This window comes from Symphalangus syndactylus, chromosome 9 (assembly GCF_028878055.3).
Source record: "Symphalangus syndactylus isolate Jambi chromosome 9, NHGRI_mSymSyn1-v2.1_pri, whole genome shotgun sequence".
Taxonomy (NCBI): Eukaryota; Metazoa; Chordata; class Mammalia; order Primates; family Hylobatidae; genus Symphalangus; species Symphalangus syndactylus.
This window is the reverse complement of record NC_072431.2, coordinates 86252785-86272483: the sequence shown is the minus strand read 5'-3', so window position 1 is coordinate 86272483 and position 19699 is coordinate 86252785. Positions and strand designations below refer to the sequence as shown.

General features: G+C 46.0%; 2 protein-coding genes across 15 annotated transcripts in view; one reads left to right on the top strand and one right to left on the bottom strand.

Annotated features, from left to right (window-relative positions):
- The window catches only part of CAMK2B (calcium/calmodulin dependent protein kinase II beta), a 108475-nt gene that overhangs the window by 80615 nt on the left and 8161 nt on the right, over nt 1-19699 (bottom strand). The gene's annotated exons all lie outside the window — the stretch shown is intronic.
- On the top strand, nt 7823-13889 carry LOC134731436 (uncharacterized). The gene is made up of 3 exons (XM_063609590.1): nt 7823-8423; nt 10378-10479; nt 10644-13889. Exon 3 carries the CDS (start codon nt 11704-11706, stop codon nt 12307-12309), a length of 606 nt encoding a protein of 201 aa, XP_063465660.1. The 5' UTR covers nt 7823-8423; nt 10378-10479; nt 10644-11703; the 3' UTR covers nt 12310-13889.

Sequence of the window (19699 nt, the reverse complement as noted above, 5' to 3'; positions counted from 1 at the left end):
TTATTCAATGGAGAAAGGACAGTCTTTTCAACAAGTGGTGCTGGGGAAACTGGGATACCCACATGCAAAACAATGAAGTTGGATCCTTATCTTACACAATATACAAACAATAACTCAAAATGAATCAAAGACCTAAATTGAAGGCTAAAATTATAAAACACTTAGAAGAAAACATAGGTGGAAATCTTCATAACATTGGATTTGGCAATGATTTCTTGGATATGACACCAAAAGTGCAGGCAACAAAAGAAAAAATTAATTGGACTTACCAAAATACAAAATTTTTGTGCATCAAAGGACACTATCAGGAGAGTGAAAAGACAACCCACGGAATTGGATAAACTATTTGCAATTCACCTATCTGATGATGGATAAATATAGGAGAACTACTAAACGTCAATAACAAAGAAACAAACAAGCCAATTCAAGAAATGAGCAAAGAACTTGAATAGATATTTCTCCAAAGAAGATATGCAAATGACAAACAAGAGATGTTGAAAATATGTTCAACATCACTAGCCATGAGAGAAATCAAATCAAAACCGTAATGAGATACCACTTCACATCCATTAAGATGACTATCATAAATTTTTTTTAATTAAAAAAAGCCTGAAAATAACAAGTGTTGGTGAGGGTGTAGAGGACTTGGAACCCTTGTGCATTGCTGGTGGGAATGTAAAATGTTGCAGCCACTGTGAAAACAGTTTGGCAGCTCCTCAGAAAGTTAAACATAGAATTACCATATGATCCAGCAATTCCACTCCAAGGTGGATCCAAAAAAAATGTAAAGCAGGGACTCAAACAGATACTTGTATACAATATTCATAGCAGCATTATTCACAATAGTCAAAAGTAGAAGCAACTCAAATGTCCATTGACAGAAGAATGGATAAATAAAGTGTGGTCTATATATACAATGAATATTATTCAGCCTTGAAAAGGAAGGAAATTATGTCTACAACATAGACATATCTTGAGGACATTATGCTAAGTGAAATAAGCCAGTCACAAAAGACACAAATATCACATGATTCTCCTTATATGGGATACCTAGAATAGACAAATTCATAGAGAGAAAGTAGAACAGAGGTTGCTGGAGTGAGGAGAGAAGGAGAAGTCAGTTTTTAGTGGGTACAGAGTTTCAGTTGGGGAAGATGAAAAAATTCCGGACAATGATGGTGGTGATGGTAGCACAACAATGTGAACATACATAATGTTACTGAATTGTATCCTTAGAAATGGTTAAAATAGTAAAATTTTTATGTATATATGGCACAATTTAAAAATTAAAAATAAATAAAAAGAATAATTTTGATTAGCCAAATCAAAATACATATAAGTGAACTGTCTCCATTAATTAGAGAAAACAATCGTTTTAGGATCAATAATTTGCAATTGACCATTCTTTGTCCATTTCTGGACTCTACCATTTATTAATTGTGTGATCCTGAGAAAACTCCTCATCTGTAAATGGAGATGATAATAGTATTTCTTAGAGCTTTTGGAAAAGTCAAAAAACAATGCATAGTCTGGTGCATAGTAAAATGCTCAATAAATGTTAGCCATGATTATTTCTTTCAGGGATAAAGAATGGATTCTTTAACGGTAAATTATATGTTACGCATAATTTTGTTTTACCATAATTTTAAAAAGTAAATGGATGGAGAAAGATGTACCATGCTAACAATAATTAAAATAAAGCTGGAGTAACTGTATGTATATATGTATGTATATGTGTATGTGTGTGTGTGTGTGTGTGTATGTAGTTGTTCAGACAGGGCCTCACTCTGTCACCCAGGCTGGAATGCAGTAGCACAATCATGGCTCACTGCAGCCTCTACCTTCCAGGCTCAGTCTCCCAAGTAGATGGGACTACAGGCATGTGCCACCATGGCTGGCTAATTTTTTTTATTTTTTGTAGAGATGGGGTCTTGCTATGCTCCCTAGGCTGGTCTCAAACTCCTAGATTCAAGCATTCCTCCCACTTCAGCCTCCTAAGGTGCTGGAATTACAGGTGTAAGCCACCAGGCCCAGCTACATATAGTAGAGACACGGTGTTGCTATGGTGCCCAAGCTGGTCTTGAACTCCTAGGCTCAAGTGATTCTCCCACCTGGGCCTCCTGAAGTGCTGTAATTACATGTGGGAGCCACTGCACCCACCCAGGAGTAACTATATTGATATCAGCAAAAAAAAAAAACAGATTTTACAACCAGGGAAATTATCAGGAATAAAGAAGAGCATTACATAAGAATAAAAGGGTCAATTTTCTAAGATGACATGCAGTTCTAAACATGTACATACCTAACACAGAGCACCAAAATATGTGAAGCAAAACCTGATGGAACTGTAAGGATAAAAAGATGACTCCACTATCATTGTTGGTGACTTCAACACAACTCTATCAGAAATGGACAGATCTAGCAGGCAGAAAATCAGTAAGGACATGATTGAACTCAACAGCTTCATCAATCAACTGGCTCTAATGGACATCTATAGACTACTTCATCCAACAACAGCAGAATATATTTTCTTCTCAAGCTCACATGGAACAGTCAGTAAGATAGACCATATTTTGGGCCATAAAAACACCCTGATACATTTAAAATATAGTAATCATACAAAGTACGCTCTCAGACCGCAGTAGAATTAAACTAGAAATCAATAACAGAAAGATAGCTGGAAAAGCCCAAAATACATGGAAACACCACACTTCTAAATGACACACAGACAAAAGAAAAAATGTCAAGGGAAATTTTAAAATATTTTGAACTAAATGAAAATACAACTTATCAAAATTTATAGAATGCAGCAAAGGTAGTCTTTATTATTTATTTATTTTTTAGGGACAAGGTCTCACTCTGTCACGCAGGCTGGAGTGCAGTGACACAATCATAGCCCACTGCAGCCTTGAACTCCTAGGCTCAAATGATCCTCCCGCCTCAGCCTCCTGAGTAGAAAAGACTACAGGCATGCACCACCATGCCCCGCGATGTTTTTTGTTTGTTTGTTTGTTTCTAGAAACAGGATTTTGCTATGTTTCCCAGGTCAGTCTTGAACTCCTGTCCTCAAGTGGTCCTCCCACCTTGTCCTCCCAAAGCACTGGGATTACAGGTGTGAGCCATTGCACCTGGCCAAAAGTAATCTTTAGAGGAAAATTTATAGCATCAAGTGCATACATTTTGAAAAGAAGAGGCCAGGCACAGTGGCTCACGCCTGTAATCCCAGCACTTTGGGAGGCCAAGGTGAGCGGATCACCTGAGGTCAGGAGTTCGAAACCAGCCTGGCCAACATGGTGAAACCCTGTCTCTACTAAAAATACAAAATCTAGCCAGGCATGGTGGCGCATGCCTGTAATCCCAGCTACTTGGGAGACTGAGGCAGGAGAATCGCTTGAACCAGGAAGTCGGAGGTTGCAGTAAGCCGAGATAGCGCCACTGCACTCCAGCCTGGTGACAGAGCGAGACTCCATCTCAAAAAAAAAAAAAAAAAAAAAAAGAAAGAAAGAAAAGGAGAAAAGAAAAATCTAAAATCAGTAATTTAAGCTTCCACCTTAAGAAACTAGAAAAAGAAAAGCAAATTAAATCCAAAGTAAGCAGAAAAAAAGAATAAAAACTAGAGCATAAATCAATGAATTGTGCAAACAAGAAATTGATACAGAAAATCAACAAAGCCAAAAGCTAGTTCTTTGAGAAGATCAATAAAATTGGAAACCTACTAATCAGGTTAACTAAGAAAAAAAGAGAAAAGAGGCAAATTACTAATACCAGAAATAAAAGTGGGGCCACCACTACAGATCCCATGGATATTAAAAGACTAATAAAGAAATACTATGAAAAACTCTATGGCCATAAATTTGATAGCCTAGATAATATGAACCAACTCCTTGAAAGATACAATCCTCTAAAACTCACACAATGAGATATAGATAATATAATGTAAATAGGACTGTATCTCTAAAAGAAATTGAATGAATAATTAATAATTTTCCAAAACAGAAAGCATCAGGCCCAGATTGGTTCATTGGTGAATTCTACCAAACATGTAAAGAAGAAATCATATCAATTCTCTAAATCTCTTTTAGAAAATAGAAGCAGCAAGAATACTTCCTAACTCATTCTATGAGGCCAGCATTACCCTAATACTAAAACCAGACAACGATATTATTTAAAGAAAAGAAATATACAGACCAAAATCTCACATGAACACAGATGCAAAAATTCTCAACAAAATATTACCAAATTGAATCCAACAATGTATAAAAAGAATTATATATCATGATCATGTGGGATTTATCCCAGGTATGCAAGTCTCGTTCAATATTCAAAAATTAATTATTATAATCCAATGCGTCAACAAGGTAAAGAGGAAAAATCACACGACTATATCAATACATGCAAAAAAAGAATCTGACAAAAATCCAACACTGTTTCATGATTAAAATTCTCAGCAAACTATGAATACAGTGGAGCTTCCTAAACTTGATTTTTAAAAAATCTACAAAAGACCTACAGTTTACACCATACTTCATGGTGAGAAACTAGATACTTTCCACTAAGATTAGGAACAAAGCAAGTATGTTCCCTTTCACCACTGCTATTCAACATCTTACTGGAAGTCCTAGCTGACATAATAAGGCAAGAAAAGGAAATAAAAGATACACTTATTGGAAAGGAAGAAATAAAACTGTCTTTGTTCATAAATGATATGTCTATATAGAAAAGAAATCAACAAAAAAAATCCTGGAACTAATAAATGATTATAGCAAGGTTGCAGGATACCAGGTTAATGGAGTCAATTGTTTTCTTATATATCAGCAATGAACGATTGGAATTGGAATTTTAAAACACAATACCATTTACATTTCATCCTCCAAAGTGAAATACTTAGGTATAAATCTAACAAAATATGTACAAGATCTATATGAGGACATTTACAAAACTCTGATGAAAAATATCAAAGAAGAACTAAACAAATGCAGAGGCATCCCATGTTCATCAATAGGAAGATGCAATATTGTCCAATGTTAGCTTTTCCCAAATTAATTTACACATTCAGTGCACTCACAATCAAATACCAGCAAGTTATTTTGTATATATCAACAAACTGATTCTAAAGTTTACATGGAGAGTCAAAAGATACATAACACAATAACCAACACAATATTGAAGGAAAAGAGCAAAGTCTGAGGTTTGTGAATACCAAATAGAGAAAGGATAGCCTTATCAACAATGGTGCCAGAACAACTGGATATTCAGATGAAAAAAATGAATCTAGACACAGATCTTACACCTTTCATAATAATTAACTTAAAATGGGCCATAGACTTAAATGTAAAATGCAAAACTTCAAAACTTCTAAAAAATAACATAGAAAATCTGGACAACTTTGGGTTTGGTGATGATTTCTTAGATACAATGCCAAAAGCACAATTCATGAAAGAAAAAATTGATGAATTGGACTTAATTAAAAGTAAAAAGTTCTGTTCTGTGGAAGACACTTATGAGAATTAAAAGGGAAACAACCACAGATTTGGAGAAAATATCTACAAAACACCTATCTGATAAGACTGGTTTTCAAAATATACAAGGAACCCTTAAAATTCAACAATATGGAAACAACCAGTTTAAAAATGGGCAAAAGATCTGAACAGATACCTCACCGAAGAAGATATATAGATGGAAAACAAGCATATGAAAATACGCTCGATATCATAAGTCATTAGGGAATTGCAAATAAAACAACAAAGAGCTATCACTATACACCTATTAGAATGGCCAAAATCTAGAACTCTAAAACCACCAGATGATGGTAAGAATGTGGAGCAACAGGAATTCTCATTCATTGTTGGTAGGAATGCAAAATGGTACACCTGCTTTGGAAGAGAGTTTGGTAGTTTCTTACAAAACTAAACATATTCTTTGCCTTACACTCCAGCAATTGCACTTCTTGCTATCTCTCAAATACACTGAAAACTTATGTCCACAAAATACCCGCAAACGGATGTTTATTGCACCGTTATTCGTGATTGTGAAAACTCGGAAGGAACCCAGATGTCCTTCAGTAAGCAAATGAACAAACTGTGGTACATCCAGACAATGGAATATTATTCAGCTAAAAAGAACTATCAAGCTACACAAAGAAAGGTTCCTCCTCCCACTTAAAGAGGAAACTTAAGTGGTCATTGCTGAATAAAAGAAGCCAGTCTGAGAAGGCTACATACTGTATGAGTCCAACTGTATGACATGCTGGAAAAGGCAGAACAATGAAGAGAGTCAAAAGACCAGTGACTGGCAGGGGTTGGGTGGAGGGAGACACAAAGAGGTGGAGCACAGAGAAATTCTGGGGCAGGTGAAACTACTCTGTGTGATACTGTAATGATAGATACATGTCATTCGACATTTGTCCAAGCCCATATAATCTACAACAGCAAGAGCAAACCCTAATGTAAGCTATGGGCTTTAGTTAATAATATATTAATATTGGTCCATCATTGTAACAAATGTGCCAAACTAATGTCAGATGTTAACAACAGGGGTGGGGAATGGTGAAGGGGAATATGGGAACTCTATACTTTCAATCCAATTTTTCCATACAGACAAAACTGCTCTAAAAATGAAGCCCATTAATTTCTTTTTCATTGTAAAGAGAAAAAAAATGTGTCTTTAAAACACCAGGATAGAGAAGTACTTTTTAAAACCATAGGCAGAAAAGCATGTATCACAAGGAAAATGCCTATATATTTGCCATATAGTGAAATTTCAAAACTTCACTGTGACCAGAGACCCTGAACAACATTAGGAAAAGGTGTTTCAGGGACTCTAAAGTCTTCCCCTGGAGCTGTCATCGCCTCGGGAGACATCCTGACTGTAACACCCACCTACGCATGGCCCTCTCAGTGTATAAGGGTTCCCTCCAGGGCTCTCAGGCCACGGTGAAAGATGGGGCTATGCTCCCCACGTCACAGGAAGGGACAGGCACCGAATGCTCTGCTGAGACCACGGCAGCATGGATGTGGAGGTGGGATCAAACCAGACCCCTCTCCCCTAGCCAGGCACAGTGGCTCATGCCTATAATCCCAGCACTTTGGGAGGCCAAGGTGGGAGGATCGCTTGAGCCCAGGAGTTCAAGGTTACAGTGAGTCATGATGCACCTCTGCACCCCAGACTGGGTGGCAGAGCAAGCCCCAGTCTCAAAAACAAAACAAAATGAAACAAAAAATCCCCAACCCCCCCAACCAACCTCTTGCCGCCCTGCGCAGGTCCCCTGAGGTGCCCTGCACTGGCTCAAAAACAGTCTCCTGGGGAGATGGACGGGGCACCCCTGTGAGGTGGGGGAGGTGGGAGCAAGAGGAGAATGAATCACAGGACTTGAGCCAAGCAGAGCCCTGGGAAGGGAAGAAGCAGGGCTGGGAGTTGGCAGCAGGACCAAGACAGGGGCGAGAGGCCTTGGGTGCCGTCTTGGCTCACTCCATCACTCGGTCACGCTGGCTGGGCCAAGGCAGAGGCAGTGGGCGTCAGAGACAGCTCTTCCAGCTAGAGAACAGACTTTCACATTTTCTGGATTCTTGTGAGCCAGCTGATGTCAGGTTGTTAGCTTGACATTGGCCACGGTGGCACCTTCACACCACAGAAATGGGCAAACACCACCCACCAGGGACCCGACCCCCCTGTTAAACATTGACCAGAGCACCACTTGAGAGGGGACTGCAAGGGGGGGATGATGTGGCCTCCCTCTACATACCCCAAATACCCAGAGGGAGGGGGGTTGAGGGGCAGGGAGGGAGGAGAACCTGACAGGCCAGAGACCACCTAGGGGCTGAAATTACATGCTCTCCGTGGGAGCGAGAGAGGAGAGGGGGTGAGCACCCTTCCTGAGGAGAAGGCCCACAGGGGAACCAGTCTGACTGGGGGTTCTGAAAGCCACGGTGGGCTGGGCTGGGATCCCCGCAAATCCAGCCTGTCCTGTGCAGCCTCGGTGGGAAGTTCCCCCTTCTGGGGAGGGTCTGGGACTCTGCTCATTCTGTATCAGCATCCATCTTTCTCTTTCACTTCTCCATTCTCTCAGGTGAACCGTATTCTCCAGAAATCTTCAGCAACAAATGTCTTCCTTTAGCAACCGCACAGGAGCTGTGCACCAGAGCAATTGCCATGACCCCAGTGGGGAGGTCTGCATTAAGCAAAGAACAAAATAAATGCAGAGATGAAGACAGGAGGGAGGACCACCCAGGAACACCTGTAGCCCACTGTGCCCATGCTCTTCCAACAGACTAGGGGAGGCCTGCAGGTCAGCCCTAGCCTCTAGGGTGGAGACGTCCAACCTGTCTCTTAGCCCTGGACCTGGCCTTGAAGCATGTGGTGGATTATGCAGATAATGCACAAGCGTTGCTGGAGAACTGTCACTCAATCTGGCCATGCTGGAACCAGTGAGCAGGAGGAGGGTGTGGGCAGGGGGAGGAGGGTGCGGGCAGGGGAGGAGGGTGTGGGCAGGGGGAGGAGGGTGCGGGCAGGGGAGGAGGGTGTGGGCAAGGGAGGAGGGTGGGGCAGGGGGAGGAGAGTGTGAGTAGAATGAGGAGGGTGTGAGCAGGGGGAGGAGGGTGTGAGCAGGAGGAGGGTATGACCAGGGGGAGGAAAGTGTGGGCAGGGGGAGGAGGGTGTAAGTAGGAGGAGGGTGTGAGAATGGGGAGGAAGGTGTGAGCAGGGGGAAGAGGGTGTGAGCAGGAAGAGAAGGGGGTGAGTAGGGGGAGGAGGATGTGAGAAAGGGGAGGAGGGTGTGAGCAGGGGGAGGAGGGTGTGAGCAGGGAGAGGAGGTGGTGAGCAGGGGGAGGAGGGTCTCAGCAGGGGGAGGAGGGTGTGAGCAGGAGGAGGGTGTGAGCAGGAGGAGGAGGGTGTGAGAATGGGGAGGAAGGTGTGAGCAGGGGTGGAGGGTGTGAGCAGAGGGAAGAGGCTGTGAGCAGGTGGAGGGTATGAGAAGGGGGAGGAAGTTGTCAGCAGGGGGAGGAGGGTGTGAGCAGGGAGAGGAGGCGGTAAGCAGGGGGAGGAGGGTATGAGTAGGGGGAGGAGGGTGTGAGCAGGGGAGGGTGTGAGAATGGGGAGGAAGGTGTGGGCAGGGGAGGAGGGTGTGGACAGGGGAGGAGGGTAGGGGCAGGGGGAGGAGAGTGTGAGTAGAATGAGGAGGGTGTGAGCAGGGGGAGGAAGGTGTGAGCAGGGGGAGGAGGGTGTGAGCAGGAGGAGGGTGTGAGCAGGGGGAAGAGGGTGTGAGCAGGAAGAGAAGGGAGTGAGTAGGGGGAGGAGGATGTGAGAAAGGGGAGGGGGGTGAGAAAGGGGAGGAGGGGGTGAGCAGGGGGAGGAGGGTGTGAGCAGGGAGAGGAGGTGGTGAGCAGGGGGAGGAGGGTCTGAGCAGGGGGAGGAGGGTGTGAGCAGGAGGAGGGTGTGAGCAGGGGGAGGAGGGTGTGAGCAGGAGGAGGAGGGTGTGAGCAGAGAGAGGAGGGTGTGAACAAGAGGAGGGTGTGAGCAAGGGGAGGAGGGTGTGAGCAGGTGGAGGGTATGAGAAGGGGGAGGAAGTTGTCAGCAGGGGGAGGAGGGTGTGAGCAGGGGGAGGAGGGTGTGAGCAGTGGAGGGTGTGTGAAGAGGAGGGTTTGAGGAGGCTCAGCCTGGGGCCTCCTGTGTCATCTGTGCCATCTGGCCCCTAGCACTGGGAATGATCTGCCAGGGCTCACTGCATCTTTGGAATTCCTCCCCTGCCCACATGGAGAGGCTGTCACGCACATCGGGGCCAACCCACTCCCTGGGACAAGGCCACGGTGCCTGTGTCCTAGGGCCTTGGTCCTGGCCTCATGAGATGCGCTGAGCCAGAGTCTAGTGGAGGTAGCCCATTAGCCTAGGGCCTCCTGGAAGGAGCCTGTGGGAACTCTGAGGGGAACTCTGAGAGCTGATCCTTGTTGAATTTGTTTTCCTGTTTTTACCCACTGAAAGCTTTCATTTCTTTTTCTGTGAGCTGTTGCTGCTGTCATTCATACTTCAACTGGGGTTTTGGCCATTTTTTTTTTTAACTGGGGGACCTCATTCTGTCACCTAGGCTGGAGCGCAGTGGTGTGACTGCAGCTCACTGCAGCCTTGATCTTCTAGCCTAAGTGATCCTCCCACCTGGGCCTCCCAAAGCGCTGGGATTCCAGGCCTTATTGACCTATAGGAGCTCTTTCCATATGAGGGAAACCACCCGTTCACCTCATGTAGCCCAAATGCTGGGAGGGCCTGCTGTGGCCTCACCACACAGGATGTGCCCAGGAGGCATGGGGCAGGCACGTTCTTGTTCTGTCCCCTAACACAAATGTGAACACTTTAAGCACAGGGCATGTCTCTTCTCCTCTTTGCCCCTAGAATCCAGATGTGCAGATGGCTAATTGCCGGGGCTGCCATCCTGACTCTCACCTGAGAAATCCCAGGGACAAGCTGAGCTGTGGGATGAAAGAAGTGCCCATGGTAGGTGGAGCCAGGATGCCAGATAGGAAGGCCCAGGTGGCTGGGGGAGGAGAGACAGGGCCTGCCCCATGCCTGTGTGTGGTGGCACCCAGCAAGGTGCCCTGCTCCTGGGTCCCCACCCCCTGCCCCGGCTGGCATCCCATGTTCCCCTCCTCTCCTCACAGCTTGCCTTCCCTGATTGGGAGCTGCTGGACCTCCTCCAGTGCATCCCCCCACTTCCTTGGATATCCCCTTCAAAACCACACTGCTGCCCTCTCTGAGTTGGATCCACAGGGACACCCGGAGGGCAGGACAAGGTTCCACCAACGTGTCTACTTTGGGAGGATGAAGGCAGGAGTGACATTACAGAGAGAGGGAGGTGCGGGGCCCCCATATCCCACCTTGTCTGGAGGGCAAGGCCCCGTCCTGCTCAGGGAATGCAGGTGACCACTAGCCCCAATACCGGCCACGAGGCACAGAGAAGGCACTTTGCCCAACAGCAGGCCTTGCACATCAGGCGGCGGTGTGCGAGCCCCTCGTCTCTCCTCACAAGAGACCAGGGGCTGAGCAGACCATCCCTCCCCGGGGCCTCTGTCCATGGCCAGCCTGCCCTTTACTGCCTGCCAGCCAGAAGGCCCAGAAGAGTCCAGCAAAGGCACTGAGGGAACTGAGCTGCGGTGACCAGCCTGGCTTGGCTTAGTCCTGTCAGGGGGGTTGTGTCCTCAGGTCTGGGTGGGCTGACACGGACCCCAGAGCCCTGCCCAGCACTGCCTGCCTGGCCTAGTAGGCTCCTACCACCAACGCGAATTCCACAAACCACAGCGACTGTGCTGTGCACTGTCCCAGAGGAGTGGGCAGGCACCAGGCCAGGCCCCAGAGAGGAGAGAGCCGTCTCACCACAGCCAGGCTGGCGCTCCTCCCTGCAGGGGGCTGGGACAAGGGGCAGTTCACAGCTGCCCAGCTGAAGCCGGGCTCTGGGGCCGGGGTCAGCCCACCCACCTGGGGCCCAGGCCATCTGCGCTCCTGGCCTGACGGGAGAAGGGACACAGACTGCGGCTTTAAGGCCACTGAGCTCTCAGGACGGCCCGAGCACCCGAGCTCTGAGGCAGCAGGAGCAGGAGGGCTGGGCTGCGCCTCCAGCCTCGGGGCCCACCCTTGCTGAGCCCCCATCTCCCTCCTGCACGTCCAGGGGTTGCCCTGGACCACATCGGGTCCCCAGCTCCGTCGCGCCCCTAAGCACATGGCATGGGGAGGGCCCTCGGGAAGGACGGGCAGAAGCAGTCCCCATCCGAGGAGTCCTCTGACCCCAGGGTGCGGGCGTGGCTGGAGTGCGGTGGGGTCGGGACTCTGCGCCCGCGGCGTCCCAGCTGTGGAAGGGACACAGCCGCCTCGCCCGGGCAGGAGCGCCCGCGCGGGAGCAGTCAGTCCCTCACCCCAGTAGTGGGACCTGAGTGGATCCAAAAGCCAGCGACGCCAGCCCATTTGGAAGAAACTGGGGACGAGAGACATTCCGATGCCAGCACCGTAGGGGCCGCACTCGGCGTCCGCGCAGCCTTGCAGCGACCTTCAAAGGCGGCGCTTCAGAGCCGGTTACGCCCCTACTGGAGAGGCGGCCCGCGGGTAGTCACCGCGCCGGAGAAAGAGGTGAAGCCCCGGCTCCGGAATGACTCCCGCCAGAAACAGGCCGAGGCCGCGCGGCTCGCGAAGGACGCGCGGGAAGAGCCTTTCCGCCGGCTGAGCCGTGGGCGCCACCGCCAGGGACCCCAGGCTCACCAAGCCACGCGCGGAACCGCACGGGGTCCACGCACAGTGGCCGAGACCGGGCGGGGGCGAGGGCGCTTTGGGACTTAGGATACGCTTTGTGCCCGCTTGCTTCTTTTTTCCTGCAAGCTGCGCATCAATTAAAGTACTCGGGTTTTTGTTTGGTTTCAGATCAATCAGATTTCATCCTTCGAAAGTTTTATTCTCAAGGAATGCAAAAGGATTTTGGAAGCTTAGAAATGTCCACGTAATCAGACTGTGGGGCACTTGCATATGGGAGAGGTGAGCTTTGAGGCAAGTCTCAGAAGAAAGAAATGGGGCTTCAACAGAACCAGTTCCTGGGGCCGGAAGGGACTCGAGAGAGTCATTTGACCCAACCCTCCTGGTTTATAAGTGGGGAGGCTGAAACCCAGAGAGTTACATGGCAGCCCAAGGCCACACAACCCAGTGGCTATGTCATGCACGGTGGGAGGGGGCCATGTATCATGTCCTTTAAAAATGTCCTTTGTACACCCGCATTCATAGCAGCATTATTCACAACAGCCAAGAGGCAGGAACAACCTGCGTCTGTCAACAGATGAGCAAAATGCACACAATGGAATATTATTCAGCCTTAAAAAGGAAGGAAATGCTGACACAGGCTACAACATGGGTGAAACTTGAGGACATTATGCTCATTGAAACAAAGACAAACACTGTCTGATTTCACTTATATGAGGTCCCTAAAGTTGTCAAATTCATAGAGGCAGACAGCAGAATGGTGGGTGCCAGGGTGAGGGAGGGGAATGTGGAGTCGGTATTTAATGGGGACAGTTTCACTTGGGGAAGATGAAAAAGTTCTGGAGATGGATGATGGTAACAGTTGCACAACAATGTAAATACAGTTACTGCCACTGAACTGTACACTTAAAAATCGTTAAGACAGCAAATTTTTCTGTTATGTATATTTTACCTTAATAAAATAATGTCCTGGTATGGTGTGTAGCTGTTATCTCTGAGGAATCATTAAGAAACAATGACAGAAACTGGTACTTGCAATGCTGTCTTTAAAATCTGGTATTTATTTTTATTTTTTTTTACTTTTTTGAGATAGTCTCATTCTATTGCCCAGGCTGGAGTGCAATGGCGTGATCTCGGCTCACTGCAACCTCCGCAACCCCCTGGTTCAAGCAATTCTCCTGCCTCAGCCTCCTGAGTAGCTGGGATTACAGGCACATGCCACCACGCCTGGCACATTTTTTAATTTTTAGTAGACATGGGGTTTCACCATGTTGGCCAAGCTGGTCTTGAACTCCTGACCTCAAGTGATCCGCCCACCTCGGCCTCCCAAGGTGCTGGGATTATAGGCATGAGCCACTGCACTCAGCCAAAATCTAGTTTTAAGAAGAACTCCTTTATTACCATGTGGCAAATCAAATTCTTAACCTCTAGTAACAAACAAGAAAAACTCAGAGAAAAGAATCCCTAAGGATTCCAGACAGTAAACCATAAACTAAAAGCAATGTGCGGCTGTGAGGGGTGGCAGGCAAGACTGTTGTGCCCCAGCATGTGCCCCTGAGGCTGGCCCCGGGCGCTTGCAACCCCCACTCAGGCCTCTCCCAGCCCCAGCCCCGGGTACCCAGAGGGGCTGTCCTGCCCCTGTGAGCACCACAACCTGGCTCTGCGGTTCTGATCTGTGTCATCCTTCACACAGGACCCCCACCGCCCCAGCTCTGGACCTCAGGGACAACACTGGGAAACCAGAGGCCTTCAGTCCTGAGTCTCTGCTCCCACCTGCAGATAGGACAAGGGGAAGGGGTGTGTGACTGACTCTGCCCTACCCCCACTCTGGGCAGGGAAGGGTGGCTGCATGGCTGGCTCCCTGTACCATGGACTGACCCTCACGATGCTCTAAGAGGTGACCCTTCTCCTGCTCAGGGTCATACACCGGGGCCCAAATGAGGCACAGGTCCATCCTCACCATAGAGTCACGCCTGCTGGAGACTTTCCTCACCACATCTCTTGTCTCCACAGCCCAGAGGGGGAAACTGAGCCCCAGTGTGTGCTTCCTGCTGGTGATGCCCCCATAGGTGACCAAGGCTGGGAAGAGCCCCACATTTACCCCAGGGCAGTGAGGCCACAGAAACAGCACAGGAGTCACAGGGAGGCTGTGCTCTGGTCCATCCACACTCCAGAGCCTCCATCCTCGGTGCCAGAAAGTGGAGGTGAGTGGAATTAAAAACGACAACTCTATTCCAGCATCCTCAGCCCTCACTGGGGGAAATAGCTCAGCCAGGTGTCAGTGGCGGGGGGGTAGGGGGCTGGGACAGAGACCCAGAAGTGCCTGCGACACTCTCAGGGGCTGCAAAGCCCCAGAACGGCCTTCAGAGCTAGGGATGAGCCACTGAGGACCTGGGAGGGCAGGAGAAGGAGGGCCCCCCAGAAGACAGGATCCTTTAAGTGAAAGGAGAAAGGAGAGGGAGGAAGAGGGAGGGAAGGAGGGGAGGATGATGCGGCTGGAGAAAGAAACAGTCCCAGGTCCTGCCCGGGAGGGGCTGCCCCATAAAGTGAGGGGGGTGCCCAGTGGCCATCGTCACCACACCAGGAAGAGCCTAGAAAAGACCAGGAAGCAGAAGAGGGAGAAAAAGTAGAAACACGAAGTGAGAAAAAGAGAGGGAGAGAAACAGAGAGACAGAGGAGACAGAGAAAGAGTGACACCTCCCGCAAGACAGGCTGTCCTGGGTTGGATGTCATGTGGACAATTGGTCAAGATAAGAATTTGTGAATGTCAATCAGAGAATAAAAATGTAAGAATAAAATGAACCTGGCCTCAGGCATGCAGAGGAATCGTGAAAAGCACCAAAATCACTGCTTCTCTCAGGGTTTTTGACTGGGAGGGGTGTTCTCTGTCAGTCCGTGGGGATGTTATGATGAAAGGATGGGGATGCGGTGGTGGTGGGCAGTGGGCCCAGGACAGCTGGGTCCCCAGCTCTGTCAAAGGAGGAGTACAGGCTCAGCCACATTAATTTCCAGGGAGACAGCAGGACCCTCGGGGCTGGTGCGCTTCCTCAGCAGCGGCCTTGTGACCACCACTTTCTCACTAGCCACTAGGCCCATCACCCCTGATGGGCTCCTGGCATCCCAGCACCCAGCCCAGCCTCCACCCACCTCCCGCTGCCTGGCTGGGGTCTTGAGTGACAGGCCAGCACTCCCTCGCTCCATCCCATTCCCCTGATCCTTGGGCTGCCTTTCAGGGCACATACATTGTGCCTCAGAAGTCCCACACTGCAACGGAAGTCGTCCTGCTGCTATGAGGCCCCAACAAGGACTTGAGGGGCCCAGGCTTTCTCTGAGGAAGGAAAGAGGGCACAGGCGGAGGGGACCCCTGAGGCCCACCTCACACTGCAGTAATGGGAGGCTACAGCCCCAGCCTTGCTACAAAGCCCTGGCCTGGAGTTTCTGATGGGACAGTCCCAAGGGCCACTCAGGAAACAAGCAAAATAGAGTCCCAGAATGTGAGGTGAGGCCCAGACGTGGGGTGAGGCTATGGGGGCAAAGTTTGGAAGCCAGGGCACGTACTGGGTTCCTAGTCACAGTGGAACCCTCAGTCACACAGCCCTGAAAGTAAGGTGGTACAGATGGCATCTTCCCCTGTGCTGGTCTCTGGAAAGGGTCACCCAATGTGTCATGTGTCCCGGAACTCCAGGTCAGAACCCGCCCCAGGCCCAGCTCATGTGAGGGCTCACAGGTTCCTGGATCTTCCTGGGCCAGCAGGAGCCTGGCCCTCCCCAGTGCCTCTGGCCTGAACTCACATCAGGCACAGGCCCAGAGGGCTGGCTAAGTTTAGAGATGCTGTCATCCGGCACCAGTCAGATGCTCCAGTGACAAGGCTTCTTCTCAGTTTTTTGTTTGCGAAGACACTTCGCAGCAGAGGCTGGTTCAAAGAAGGTGGCCTGGCCAAAGCCACATTTCTGCTGGGGTCCTGAACATTAGGGGAGGCCGCCAACCATGAGCTGGGCATTGGCAGTCACTTTAATTTCTAAGCTCACTTCTCAGCAATGTGAACATCGAGATCCAGATGTGAGAGCTTTTATTTTCTGAGTAGGTTTTATTTCTTTGACATCTTTATTGAGATTTAATTCATATACCAAACAATTCACCCATTTAGAGTATATAATTCAGTGGTTTTAAATATATTGAGAGTTGTATATCCATTACCACAGTCTAAGTTTATAACATTTTCATCACTTCAGAATCAAACTTCTACCCATTAGCGGTCACCGCCCATCCTTTTTCCATCCATTCTCGCTCCAGTTTCTGTCCTACAGGTATGCCTTTTCTGGACATTTCATAAAAAGGGAATTAAACAACACATGGCCTTTTGTGACTGGCTTCTTGCACTGAGCATGATGTTTTTAAGGTTCATCCACATTTTAGCATGTGTCAGTGCTTATTAGTATTTCATTCCTTTTTATGCCTGAATAATATTCCACTGTATGGATATAACACATTTTCCTCACCCATTCATCAGCTGGTGGACATCTGGGCTGTTTCTACTTTTTGGCTACTATGGATAATGCTGCTATGAACCAGTTTCTGCGTGGACATATGTTTTCATATGTCTTGGGCATATACCTAAGAATAGAACATTTTGGGGACCCACTAAAGTATTTTTCATAGTAGCTGTGCCATTTTACATCCTCACCAGCAATGAATGAGCATTCCAACTTCACACCCTCACCAACACTTGCTATTATCCGTCTTTTTGACAATAGCCATCCTAGTAAGAGTGAAATGGCATCTCATGATGGTTTTGAATTGCATTTCCATAATGATGCCAAAATCTTTTCATGTGCTGTGGGCCATTTGTTACCTATTTTAGAGAAATGTCTAAGTCCTTTGCCCATTTTTAAATTAGATTGTTTCTTCTTACTGTTAGGTAGTAAAAGTTCTTAAAGTATTCTGAATACAAATTCCTTACCAGACACATGGTTTGCAAATATTTTCTCCCATTCTATGGACTATTCTACTCCCCTTTCTCAATGGTGTCCTTTGAATACAAAAGTTTTCACTGTTAATGAAGCCCAACAGCAAAACTATTTTTCTTTTGTTGTTTATGCTTGTGGTGTCATATCTACAAAACCATTGCCTAATACAAAGTTGCAAAGATTTACTCTTATGTTTTCTTCTAAGAATTCTGTGATTTTAGCTCCTACATTTAGATCTATTATTTATTTTGAAATAATTTTTGTATATGGTGTCAAGTACAGCTCCAACCTCATTCTTCTGCATGTGGATACTCAATTGTCCATTTGTTGAATGGACCATTATTCTTCTCCACTGGAATTGTCTTGGCACCCTTGTAAAAAATCAACTGAACATAGATGTATGGATTTATTCTACACTCTCAATCCTATTTCACTGATCTATGTGTTTATCCTTATGTCAATACCACACCATCTTGATTGCTGTAACTGTGTAGTTAGTTTTGAAATCAGAACCTGTGAGTCCTCCGACTTTGTTCTTCTTTTTCAAGATTGTTTTAGCTATTTTGGGTCTCTTGCATTCCTATGTGAATTTTAGGGCCAGGTTGTCAATTTTTGCAAAAAACACAGCTGGAATTTTCATAGCAAAAATGTAGGTCAATTTGGAATATACTACTATTTAACAATATTAAATCTTCCAATCCATGAACATGGGATGTCTTTCCATTAATTTAGGTCTTCTTTAATTTCTCTCAACAGTGGTTTGTGGTTTTCAATGTACAAGTCTTGTACTTCTTTTATTAAATTTAGTATTAAGTATTTTATTTTTTAGATGCTGTTGTAAATTGTTTTTCCTAATTTTGTTATTTTAAACTTCTAGTCCATTGAAATACAATGGATTTTTGTATATTGGTCTTATATCTTGCAATTTTGCTAAATTCATTTTTTTAGTTCTAATGGTTTTTTAAATGGATTCCTTAGGATTTTCTATATATGAAAGCATGTAATCTGAAAAGAGAGGTAGCTATAACTATTTATTTCCAATCTGGAAGCCTTCTATCTCTTTTTCTTGCCTAATTGCCCTGGCTACAATCTCCTATACCATGTTGCCTAGAAATGGAAAGAGCAGATACATTCAGTTTTCCACCATTAAATATGAGGTTAGCTGTGGATTTTTCACAAATGTATTTTATCAAGTTAAGGAAGTTCCTTTCTACTTGTTGTTTATTGAGTTTTTATCATGAAACAGTATTGGTTTTTGTTAAATGCTTTTTCTGCATCTATTGAAATGGTTCATACAGTTTCTATGTTTGTTCTGTCAACATGGTGTATTATATAGATTGATTTTTGTAGGCTGAATGAACCTTTCATTCTTGGGATACATCCCACTTGCTCATAATGTATAAATAATCCTTTTTATATGTTGCTAGATTTATTTTGCTAGAGTTTTGTTGAGGATGTTTCATCTGCATTCATAAGTGATAACAGTGTGTAGTTTTGTGGTATCTTTGGTTCTGGTATTAGGGTATTGCTGGCTTCACAGAATGAATTGGAAAGAATTTTCTCCTCTTCTACTTTTTGGGAGAGCTTGTAGAAGACTGGTATTAATTCTTCTTTAAATGTTTGGTAGGATTTACCAGTGAAATTATCTGAGCCTGAGCTTTCCTTTGTGGGAAAATTTTAAATTACTAAGTCAATCACTACTTGTTATAGGTCTATTCAGATTTTCTACTTCTTTTTGAGTCAGTTTCAGTAGTTTGCGCCTTTCTAAGTATTTGTCCATTTCATCCAGGTTCTCTAACTTGAGGGCACATAATTATTCATAGTTATTTCCTTATAATTTTTTTTCTGTAAGGTTGGCAGTAAGGTCCCCTGTGTCATTCCTGATTTTAGCAATTGGAGTCTTCTTTTTTCTTGGCTTTACCATCCTTTTTATAATAGTAACCCTCCTCCTAACTGGCACTCCTGAGTCTTCTTAATTATTCCCAGAGGTATTAAACACCTTCTACCCTATCATATAATTTGTTTAGTATTTATGTTTATTGCCTGCCTCTATCCAGCAGTATATAAGCTCCCCAAAGGCAGGCATCCTTGACTGCTTTGTTCACTACTGTTTCCCAAGCACCCATGGCACATGGTAAGTACAGACAACCAGACTTGCTGAATAAATGAGTAAGTCTTCAGGAGAGCAAAAAGAAATCAGGAACAGACTAAGACAACTATGAATGTAACTATTATTCTTAAAAGAAACCAGGAAAAATGAAAAAAAAAAATGGTGATTTTGAAGCTCTGGACCTGTGTTGTCCAATATTGTGGTTACTGTCACCATGTAGTCATAAGAACCTGGTCCAAACTGAGATGTGCTGTAAGGGTAAAATACACACCAGATTTCAAGACATAGTACAAAAAGGAATGCAAAATAGCTTAATAATTTTTGTTTTGATTACATGTTGAAATGTTTTTTTATTTTTGTACAGATGGGGTTTTGCCATGTTGCCCACGGTCTCTTAACTCCT

Bases quoted from the DNA above. Each gene is read 5' to 3' on its own strand.
- LOC134731436 (XM_063609590.1), top strand. From the start codon at position 11,704: ATGGGGAGGGCCCTCGGGAAGGACGGGCAGAAGCAGTCCCCATCCGAG.